General features: G+C 59.4%; 1 protein-coding gene across 1 annotated transcript in view; it reads right to left on the minus strand.

Annotated features, from left to right (window-relative positions):
- MMEL1 (membrane metalloendopeptidase like 1) overlaps positions 1-8,017 on the minus strand; it is a 32,061-nt gene extending 24,044 nt beyond the window's left edge. The window contains exons 1-2 of the mRNA XM_045475374.1: positions 7,584-8,017; positions 5,406-5,572 (exon numbers count right to left, since the gene is read on the minus strand). Of these exons, the coding sequence (XP_045331330.1) occupies positions 5,406-5,562 (157 nt within the window). The 5' untranslated portion in view covers positions 5,563-5,572; positions 7,584-8,017. The remainder of the gene's footprint in view (positions 1-5,405; positions 5,573-7,583) is intronic.
- Between the last annotated feature and the right edge of the window lie 3,590 nt (positions 8,018-11,607).

An 11,607-nucleotide genomic window follows, 5' to 3' on the forward strand; every position in this document is an offset into this window, starting at 1 on the left:
CCCTCTGTGTCACAGGCATCCGGGGGCCGCTGCCAGTGAGGCTGAGGCAGGGCCGAGGGGAAAACGGGAGGTAACGGCAGCCAGCCGGTTGCTGGAGGAATTCGAATCCGTGGCGCCCCGAGGGTGACTCCTGACTAGATGAGTCGAGCCCACACACCAACAGACTGGCAGGACACATGTCCCTGTTTCCAGCCACAAACACGATGTGCCTCGGTCTCTACCCTTCCCCACGTGGTATTCAGGATTCGGCGAAGGTGCGTGAGACACACACAGGCAAAAGCCAGAAAAACGGTCGAGCGGTCCGCTGCTACCAAATAATTGGCTGAACTCGATTCACAGAGGGGCGCCTGCGGGGCTCGGCTGGTTGAACGCCCGACTCTTGATTTCGGCTCAGGTCGTGATCTCGCGGTTTGTGGGTTCGAGCTCCGCGTCGGGCTCTCACTGTCAGCACAGGGCCCGCTTGGGATCCTCTGTCCCCCCTCCCTCTCTCTGCCCCTCCCTCTCTCATGCTCTCTCTCTCAAAAAATGAATAAACATTAAAAAAAAAAAAGTGGGGCGCCTGGGTGGCTCAGTCGGTTAAGCGTCCGACTTCGGCTCAGGTCATGATCTCGCGGTCCGTGGGTTCGAGCCCCGCGTCGGGCTCTGTGCCGACAGCTCGGAGCCTGGAGCTGCTTCGGATTCTGTGTCTCCCTCTGCCCCTCCCCTGCTCATGCTCTGACTCTCTTTCAATAGTAAATAAACATTAAAAAAAAAAAAAACTTAAAGAAAAAACCAACTAGAGTCAGAGAGTGCCCAAATGCTGGCACCATCAGAGCTGAACTTTAACACAACTGTGGGTGATACGTTAAAGGATTTAATGAAAAAGGAGGACGGCATGCTTGAACAGATATGACATTTCAGCAAAGAGATAGAAACTATAAAAAGGAGTCGTGTGGAAATAACAGAAATAAAAAGCATATTATTACAGGTGGAGGGATCCAGCCGAGGAAAGACGCAGTGAACGTGGAGAGTAATTCGGGTCAGACTCTTTAATCCGCAGCACAAAGACTAAAAGGGTGGGAAACACTGAACAGGCCATCCAGATATTGTGGGACAGCATCAAACTGTCGAGAGAGAGAGAGAGAGAGAGAGAGAGAGAGGTCAGAAGAAATATTTGAAAAGATAATGGCTGAGAGTTTCCCAAGATGAGTCGAAGAAAGTAAAACCCCAGATTCCAAAGAACACACGCAGCACGAATCCTAAAATACTGAAACGCGCATGCGCTTCCCCCGGCCACGCCGCAGCCGAGGTCAGAGAGAAAAATCTCGAGGGCAACAGAAAGAGGAGAAACATTACAGATGGAAACAACAGAGACGGGAGTCATGGCGGCCTTTCCCGCAGCAGCCGTCTGAGCCAGAAGGCAACGGAGTGACTGAGGGAAAAACCAAACCGTCAACCGAGGATTCTCTACTCAGAGATAAAAATCTTTCAACACGCAGAGGAAAGAAAGGCTTTTTCAGAGAAGCAGAAGCTGAGGAAGTCCATTTCCAGCACACCTGCCTAGGATAAATCCTGACGGAGGGTCTCCAGGAAGGAGGAAAATGGGTCCAGCCGGAGAGAAAAAAGAACGAAGAACTCCGGAATGGCTTTTCTTTTTACAACAAAAACAAGTAAGTGAGCCTGGCAAGGCTCCCCCAGACCCGGGATCCATGGGATTCTGGAAAGATAACTGTATACCTTATATTTGTGTAGGCTCAAACCGTATTACCACGCCTCATAACCACCTAATAATTGATATGTGGAACGCAGAATGATGGATTCTTTGGCTTTCCTCGACATGAACAGGACCCCAGCGATCTGGCCTCTTGTTGAAGGAGCGGAACCTGAGGCCAGGCGGAGTGAGCCAGCTGCGTCTCGGTTTACAAACCGTCCGAAGGACCTTTCCGTGCAGGAGACCGCAGGTGTAGCTCCTTGAGCTGCATTGAAAAATTCTTTGGAGGAAAGATCAGAGAGGTTGGGAACAGAACTTGCAGATTTAGAAATGTCATTTTTTAAAAAATGTTTATTTAATTTTGAGAGAGACAGAGCATGAGCGGGGGAGGGGCCGAGAGAGAGGGAGACACAGAATCAGAAACAGGCTCCAGGCTCCGAGCTGTCAGCACAGAGCCCGACGCGGGGCTTGAACCGCGAGATCACGACCTGAGCCAAAGTCGGACGCTCAACCGACTGAGCCACCCAGGCGCCCCTAGAAATGTCACTTTGAAGGGACTCACACCAAAGTGATTCACTGTTGGGGAACCATCAGTACTGGGTACTCAAGCCCCATCCCGCAATCCACGAAAATCTATCTTAGGACCAAGAGGGTGACATCTGAGACGCAGACGGGCTGGTAATGAAATAATGTGACCGAAAAAAAGGAAGCCTCTGGAACGAGGTAGCTATTAATGACAAGGAAACCAGATAATGGCAAAGAGAGGAGACGCGACCCAACTTTTCTTCATAGCTCAGCTGTGTATGACCCTCAGTCTTTACCACAAAGCACGGACACGTCTGTTTTGCGAGGGCAGGGTCTGGGTTGTGTAGGGAGCTGAATCTGCCTTCCCTTCGGCACATCGATAACCATACTGGTAGTGGGTAAATGACAAATCGGCTATTTTGCTGTTAAATCTGCTCACGAACACCATGACAGACGTAGGCATTTTTCTAAGTGTTACTGATGCATTAAATCCTGGGCCCTCAAGTAAGCCTCTTGTGTGTGTACTATGTTATGTTCCATTTCACAGACGGAGAAACTGAGGCGCAGAGGCACGGAAGAAACCTGCCAAGGTCACGCAGTAGGATCTGGGGCGGGGGGGCCGGCACGCCTAGCCAGGCCTGGGCATTAACCACAACCTTATAACGCCTCCTCACGACCCAACACTGACACTAAAAGAGGTTCAAAGTCAAGGTTTAGATACGGAAAGCCACCTCAGTCCAAGGGTTAGCAATATTTTCCTGTCAGGGGCCGGGCAATAAATATTTTAGGCTTTGTGGGCCACACACAGACTCTGTCTGACCAATTCAACTTAGCTCTTGTAGCAGGAAAACATCCACAGACAATACATAAATGAGTGGGTACAGCTGTGTTCCAATAAAACTTTATTTACAAAACCCAGGCCAGAGTTTGCTGGCTTCCGTGCTGGAAAGTGAATGTGGCTGCTTTGTAGGAGCAGGTTTCCAGGAGGGGCAGGACCGCGGACATGGGGCTTCATCTCCTACTGTAATTTCTATAAAAACGCGTGTGATTTCCTGAAAAGCACTTGTCCATAACTTTTTTTTTTTAACGTTTATTTATTTTTGAGACACAGAGAGACAGAGCATGAACGGGGGAGGGGCAGAGAGAGAGGGAGACACAGAATCAGAAGCAGGCTCCAAGCTCTGAGCCATCAGCCCAGAGCCCGACGCGGGGCTCGAACTCACGGACCGCGAGATTGTGACCTGAGCTGAAGTCGGACGCTCAACCGACTGAGCCACCCAGGCGCCCCATCCATAACTTTTAAAACAACTGTTCAAACAGAAAATCAACGAGAACCCCTAAATGGACAGTGATCGAAAACCCGCAAGCTAGCTGAGGGAAAACAGAGGAGGAAAAAATAACAGAGCCACCCAAAAGAAGGCGGACGGCAACCATAACGAAGGCCAGTCAGACTGAATTCTCCGGGTAAGAGACAAAGACCCCAATCCAATCCAGATTCATACGGTTGCAAGAGACACATCGAAGGCGAAAGACACAAAAGGTGTGACAGAGAAAGAATGGAAGAAAATGGGCCGAGTGGTTATGTTCACATCGCGCAGAACAGAACTTCAGGCAAAAGACGTTAAGATAGAAGGTGTCACTGTGCAATGATAGGCTGTGTGAAGACACTATTTCTAACCTTGTCTTCACATAATAACGTAGCCTTAAAATAGGCAAATTAATACTTGGCATAAATACGAGGAAAACTGGCGGTTCTCTAGTGCAAGATTTCACACAAGAAAATTAAAAAAAACCCCCAAATATATAGAAGATTCGATTGGTGTGGATATATCTGTATCTCCAATTTCATCTAACAGTTAGTGATTGGGTGTCTTCCACGAACACGCGTGGATTATTTGCAAAACTGACCACGTGGCAGTCCCAAAGCGAGCCTCAGCAAACACCCAAGAATCACACCGTGTAAACCCTGGTTTCTGACCACAATGCAGTTAAGTGAGAAGCCAGTGAGAAAAGGTAACTGGTCGAATCTCCGTGCGTCTGGAAATTAAAAAGAAAAAAAAAATTTCGAAATAACTCAGGAATCCAGGAAAAAAAATCATCGTGGAAATGAGAAAGCAGTGAGAAATACACAGAAACACTGCATGTAAATTCTTCCGTGGACTCAAAGGGCCTGAGGCCGAGATCAGCTGGGGGGTGGGGGCCGGGGGGGACAGTCCCGTCCTCTGGAAGCCTCTGAATCAGGTGTTTCCAGCCCAGCGAGCCCCGAACTAGGCTTCTCGAGGTCTGGGCTCCCCAGGGCTCTCTGTGCAGCCAGAGGCTCCTCCCCTCCCCCTGCCCCCGGAGCTGGCAGTGCCCCCACCCTGGCGGGGGTCCCAGAGGGGCCAGAGACCAGAGCAGCTGGCAGGGGTCCTCCGGGCGCCTGGACAGGCTGGGGGCAGCGCTGGGCTGGGACGCCCATCACGTCCACAGGCTGCGCCCACTTCTGGTCCCCAGAAATAGCCTCGTCTAGCAATGGATGGCTGGTTCCCTGCGGTGCATGGGGCCAGGGCCAGGCCAGTGTCATTCTCGTGACAAAGGCCGTGATGCCCTACTGTGAGCCCCTCTCTGGAGTCCCGTGCCCGCTGCCCTGGGGGTGGGGGTGGGGGTGGGGGGTCAGCACCCACATCCGGGCTGGGGTGGCACCTGTGAGCAGCAGGGTGCAGCCCAGGTGCAGACACGTGAGCCCCACCCCTGCCAGGCACCCCCCCCCCCCCAAGTCGGGGACAGTCCCTCCCTATCCACGCGGAGGGGGAACCAGAAGAGGAGTGTCCTTGCACAGCAGCCCCGGCTGCACCCCCGGGAGCCCAGTCTGACCCCTCCCACCGTCTTGCACCCAGGGGAGCCTGTCTGGGGGTCACGACTTCTGCAGGGCGGGGGAGGAGGAGGATGGCAGCCGCCTCCGTGAGACGCAGGTGAGCGCAGGGGAAGAGCGAGGCTCCCGCCACCCGCTGGCTGCGACCGCAGTGCGGGAGGGGAGGGGGCCGCGCGGAGCCTGCAGAACCGGCCGGGGCGGCCGGCCGTGGGAAGAGCCTTCTGGAAGGGGCCGCCGGCGCCCTGCAGGTTAGTGCCAGGTGCGGACCCGGGGCCCCCGCCTGCCCAGTCGACAAGCCGGGCGCATCGGGGTGGGCGGGCGGGGGGCGCCTTCACTCACCTCCGCCGCGGGCGGCGTAGAGGAGGCCCAGGGCCACCAGGGCGACACTCAGCAGCAGCAGCAGCAGCAGCAGCCCCCCCTCCAGGAGGCCCGGGCGCTTCTGTCCCGACCAGCCGGCAATCTCCACCATCCCTACCGGGCTCTCGGGCTTCCCCATCGCCAAGTCTCTAGATGGGGGGAAAGTGCACAGCTGAGAAAGTCCAAGGCCAAGGGCAAGGGCTGTGTGTCCGGCCAGGGTGGGGAGCCGCGCGTGGAGCCCTTGGGGCCCTGCCCGAGGCTGGGAGGCCGGTGCCGGTCCTTTCAGGACACTGGGCTCCTGTCCCCACTGCCCGGTCCACAGCCGGCTCTGGGCCTGTGTCTCGCTAGCTGGTCTCCCCAGGCCAGAGTCTCTGAGGGCCCGAGGCGCCGGTGGGGGGGGTGGGGGCGGTGCGGCCCGCGGGCCATGGTGGCAACCTCTCCCCAAGGTCGGCTTCTCCAAGCCCGCTCTCCAGCGGGGGTCGTCCAGGGACCACTCTGCTCACAGCTGGGGGTGGGCACTAGGGACCCAGCAGGCCCAGCTCTCCATGCTTGCCAAGGGGCTAGGGCAGCGGAGCCGGCCTGGGGCCCTAGTGCCTGGGGCTGGGGAGGGGGTCCTGGAGTCCTGGAGCTACGGGCCCCGAAAACCCTCTGGGAGGTGGCGTGGGCCACTGGGCTTCCTGCCCACCTTTCCCGCCCGGAGCCCAGGAGTGGACCCTGGGGAGACCAGAAGGACGGGTGCCCACGCAGGCAGTGACCGTGAAGGCCAGCCCCAGCAGCCACCTGGCCGGCATGCATCCCTGTGTCCCCCTTCCCCACCCTCCCCTGCCCCCGCCACTCCAGGGGTGGGCAGCGGTGGAGGACCGTCAGGGCTGTGGCAGACAGGAGAGGGCGTGCTGCCTGGGGACAGGCGGGGACAGCAGACCCCGAGGGCTCTGAGGTCTGCGCTCCCTTTGGCAAGTGGGCGTGCACACGCCCCTCTTTGCTGGCGCGCACAGCCCTGCCCCTGGGACGGCTGTGCAGCTGGGAGCAGCTGGCCGCTGGCCTGTGCGTCAGACTTCCGGTCCTCAAACAGCGTGACACAGCCGAGCCCCGCACCAGCGCCCACACTGCACCAGGCAGGGCCGCGAGTTCGGGAAAAGCCTGAGGAAGACAATGCCAGTCGGGCCCGTGGGCGGGCAAGTGTGGCTGCTGAGACACGCTGGGGCTGGTGCAGGTGTCCCTACCTGCCAATGCCCAGGGGTCTGCCTGAGTTCTGTCTCCAGCTCTGGGCGGGGGCGGGGGTGGTAGGGGGGTGGGTGGTCCTAGGCGGGTCTTACTCTCCCCGGGCCTCACCCGCTCCATGACCCGAATGGAGAGAAGCCAGGCCTGCTCTGATCTCAGCATCCTCCGCAGCTCCCATCACCTCTCTGCGCACCCCCTGTGGTCCTCTGCCCTCAGCGCCCGGCAGACCCCCTCCTCGGAGGCTTTGCCCTTCCCCCAGACCCTCCCCCCGCCCCCTCACTCCCCAAAAGCCCCTGCTCAAGGCCATCTTCCCAGTGGAGCCTTCCCTGGGTCCGTCTTCACCAGCCTGACCCCCGGACCTGATTTCTGTTTTGCCACCAGATGTGCGATTCAGGCTCGATGCCCCTGACTTCTGTTTCCATGGTCCCCCTCCCCACGGGAAATGTCGGCACCATGGGGGCGCGGGGCTCCGTCTGCCTGGGTCCCCAGCACCCACTCTGGTACCCACGACCCCAGAGGCATCAACCAACGTCTGCTGAACGATGAACGAAGGAACGGGTTCGGCTGGACGGGTCCGAGCCTTGGCCTAGGGTCTGTGGCTCCGGCCTCTCCAATGGCTTTTGTCTTAGGTCAGAACCAGTGAATTCGTTCTCTCCTTCTGTGTCGCTCGCTTCCAGGAACTCGGTTTGGCAGAAAAGTGCGCACACGCTTTGATATTGAGGGCTAAGGGCAAAGCCAAGTGCTAGGGAATCAGAGCAGGCCTCTCCGGGCTATGGTGGCCAGCCAAGGAAATGGGGCTCGTCGAAGGGGAACGGTGTGGGCGTGCTCACAGAATGCTCTGCCCGGCCCCTGGGAGACGGGCTGGGTGCTGCTAGGGTGCTCCCTCCGTGTTGCCCAGGAAAGCCGGCCCTGGCAGGCAGGCCCCCTCCCTCGGCTCACCTTCAGGTCACCCGGGGGCGGCCGCGTCCCACGGGCAGGTCTCAGAAGGCTGGGTCGGGCTGGCCTAGAGCTCCCGTGAGCTGGGGCCAGGTGGGAGGGCTCCCAGGGCCCGAGAGCAGTGGCTTCAGGTGGGGTTCCACTGAGGCTTCCGGGCCTCCTTTGTGACACAGGCGAGGGTTCCCTGGAGGCGGGACCATCTCCCACTCACCGGCAGGGGGTTCCATCTGGGTCTGGTGTGGGGGAGGGACCGAGAGCAGCTCCTGGCCGAGCGAGGGTCCCTTTGCGGGCCTCTGGCCCTGCGTCCTGCCTCCTCCTCCCTCCTCGACCCCACCGTCCTGAGGGGGCTGCGGGGGCTGCCGGGAAGGAAGGCCAGGCCCTCCCCCCGCCCTGCCTGAGAGGCGGGGACCAGAGACCCTCACTGGCAGTGGGGTTTGCCAAGGCCCCGCCGTGGGGCTCTGCCCCTTAGTCTCCAGTGAGATTGGTGGGTTCTGGGGGCCTCACCAGGTATAAAGGGAGGTGGTGCTCCCTACCCGAGACACCCACGTTCCGCCAGCTTGGGGCTCAGTGGCCTCCCTCTGCCCCTGGGGACTCTTGAGGGGCAGTCGGTCCTGGCTAGGGGAACAGGAGAGGCTTCTGGACTTGACAGAGGCACGCCAGTGCTTCTGAGCGTGAACCAGTCGCCCGGCTGACGGAGGCCGGGGGCTCCGGGCAGAGCAGGTCCAGCCACAACCCAGGCTTCCGTTCCTCGGGCCCCACTCAGGAGCCAGCACGGTTCTGCTTCTGTTTCAGAACCCCACGGAACAAGCGGTGCCCCAGGCCCCTGGGACTCTGGAAGGGTGTCTGGGCAGGGCCGCCCATGCTGGGCCCTGCTGGGAGATGTCACGCCCTTTTGGGGTAGCTCTCTGCTTGCTTGCCCCCCCTCCCCCCCCGCCCCGGAGGAGGGCAGCGCTGGGGGAGGGGGGCTGATACCCGACCCCACCCCCACTGCCCAGGCGAGGCTCTCCTCACCCCCCTGTCTGATCTGTCTCCCAGCACCCACCCCATCTGAAGGCTGGAAACCCAGGCAGAGTGAGGAGCTGGCAGCCTGGGGCACCTGGGCTGCTGGCCTGGAAGGGCACGAGGTCAAGGTCAGGGGAGTGAGCCGCCGGGGGACTGCCCATCCCGGGGGCCTTGAGGCGGGATGGGGGCCAGCTCGGCCAGCTCGAAGCTCCTTCCCAGAGCATGACGGCCCTGGGGACCCCACAGGTGACACGGTCCAGCCAGAGTACCACCTCTTACCCCGCCACCAAGGCCGCCGGGATGCAGACGCTGGCTGCTGGCCGGAGCCCAGCCCCGCCGTTCCCACCCAAGCTGCCGGTTCATGGGTTCTGTCTGCAGCCGTCCAGAAGCTGTGAGCCAGGGGCCAGCGGGGCCTGGTGCTGAGGCCGACACCATCTGGTGGGGCCGGCAAGGCGGTGCTCGGGTACCTGGCAGCCAAGGGAAGCCACGGCTCCACAGGGCAGGGAGCTACAGACCCCCAGCCTGGCCAGGTCCTGGGTGCAGAGTCCCAGCCCCCATCTTATCGTGCCCAGGACAGTCTGGAGGGTGGATTTAAGCCTTTTTCCTAGGTGAGCTCGGGGGTCAGTGGGGGCTCCCTGCTCACCCCTGCCTGTATCTTGGGCAAAAGATGGGAGATGGGGGGTTGGAGACCCAGGCTCCCATGGGGGGAGGGGTGGGCACCACCTCCCTCATCGGCCCTGGGACGAGGGCAGGTCTAAGACCTGCCCTTGACTGTCGCCACCCCTGCTCTCAGGCAGGATCGTCTGGGGCAGCTCCTGTCCTCTGCACGAAGCCCGGCCCCACCTGGCAGGTGTCTCTGGGCCTCTGCAGGGCAGGGATCGGATCTCTCCGCGGGTCTGCCCACCCGTGCTGTGGACAGGCGCGAGGCGCCCTGCTCAGAGAAGACAATCGGGCTGGAGGAAGTTGAGGACATTCCCGGAGCACTCACAAAGCTGCGGTGAGAGCCCGGCCTGTGGGAGCACCCCCACACCCTCCCTGACAGCTGCTTCCTGACAACAGGCCTTGAGTCCCCTGCACAGGAGGGAAGGGGCCGGCGTCTGACTGCCCCTGGTCTCTGTCACTGAGCCACCAAGCCAGTCCCCTCACCTAGAAGAGCCATCACAGAGTCTGAGAGAACGGATGGTCCGTGCCAGGCGCAGAGGTGTGGTCGGCAAATAGCACACGGGGTACGGGGCACGCGCAGGGGAGCTCGGTCACCCAGCGGAGGGTTGTGGGTGACGGACGGCAGCCTGTTCGGAGAGGCTGCTCGTCCGTCTTGAACTCTGTGGTTGCTGCTTCCACAGTCCCTAGGGTTCTGCCCGTTACATAACTGCCACCTTCTTAGCTAATTAGCGATTCTTTATATTAAACCCTCGCCATTGCAATCGCTGGTGTGGTTTCCGTCTCGAGTGGACCCTGACTGATACGTAAATTGGTACCAAGAGTGGTCCCTGCCACCAGACCCACAAAGACGGATCTGCGGCCTGGCTCGGTTGTGTCCTTGGGCCTGTCTGCACGGCCAGGCTCGTCGGGAAGGGAGACTTGTGGTGTGCAGGGGCTTCACGACTGATGGTGATGGAGCGGTCACCGTGGTGGTTGTGACGCACCCACTGAATCAGGGGGCGTGGGAGCCCAGGCGCTGTGGCGCGTGGCCGTTCCTGCAGTGATGGTGGCCGCAGGGACTGTGGCAGGGGGTGGGCTCTCCTGAGTGTCCTGGAGCACACACAGGAAGAAAATGACCAGCTCAGGTCACAGCCCGGGAGTCAGGGGGCTCCATGGCGGCCCTGAGAGGACCCGGCTACGAGCACGGGCCAGTGCTGCTAAATGTCAAACGTGACAGGTAATCCCGTGAGCCATGTAATTACAAAGTTGGTCGCATTTACAGACACGTCAACTTTCTTGTGAGAAATCGGGGCGCTGATCGCGAAGGGATGCGACCCTGGAAGTAGGAAGGGGGCTCAGATGAAGCTGAGAACTTTGAACCCCAAGTCCCCGAGCCCCTTTCCAGGGGTGCAGCCCGTCTTCGTGTGGGAGGAGACGAGCCTTGTTTTCATCATCAACCCTGAGAGCCTCATGGGGGTCAGGTGCCCAGAAAGAAGGATGCTCATTCTATTCAAGCTCCATGACCCCCTCCCTCACCCAGGGCCTCTAGACCCATAAATGGGGTCTAATCTCAGCATCCTGGGGGAGGGGGCGGGTACAATGTCTAATCCTGGAGGAGATAGCATATGGGCCCCAATAATTGCAAGATTGCACTCATTCACACAGGGGACCCTGGGAATTCTGTGTGGGAACGGAGTCTGAGGGTGTCAGGCCAAGGCGGAGGGAACGGAGCTCTGGGCTGGGTCAGCGCTAAGGCCGTGGGCACGCCCCCCCCCAGACGCTGGAGACGGTGTGCCGGTGGTTTTGCCAGTCCCCGTGGCTGAGTGCAACCCTCACTCGTGGTCTCTCGTGAAGGAAGACGAGATGCCAGAACTTCCCGAGTACAACAGAAGGAATCCAAAGGCACAGGATCTGTCCAGTGTGACCATACACCCTGCCCCCTGCAGCCCCCGAGAAGGGCCACGGGACTTGTCTCCCCGTAGCCCGATTACTACGATAGACCGTAGCGTCCCCCACCCTGAACCGTCCTCGTGTTGCCGTGTACGTTGCTCGAGGCGAAGTGCTGTGAACGCGCCGCTGGACTCGGGCTTGTTGATATTTAGGATTTTTGCAAGACAAGTGTGCGCAGGGGCCACGCTAATCTGTCTCGTTCCAATTTCAGTTCGTGTGCTGCCGAGCCAAGCATGATATTTAGGCTTCTGGAACTGGTAATTCAATTGGTTTGTCGCGTTCTTCGGGTTGAGATTAGGCTTTCTTCAACGATGAACTTGAAAGCTTTTCTTCTTTTTCTTGGCGTGAACGAGTTTAAAGACCTTTGGAGTTGACAGCAGCAGGACGGCCCAGCGGAGGGACCCTGGGCTTTCTCCACTAAGTTAGCTGTTGG

The sequence above is a fragment of the Leopardus geoffroyi genome, chromosome C1 (genome assembly GCF_018350155.1).
Source record: "Leopardus geoffroyi isolate Oge1 chromosome C1, O.geoffroyi_Oge1_pat1.0, whole genome shotgun sequence".
NCBI lineage: Eukaryota > Metazoa > Chordata > Mammalia > Carnivora > Felidae > Leopardus > Leopardus geoffroyi.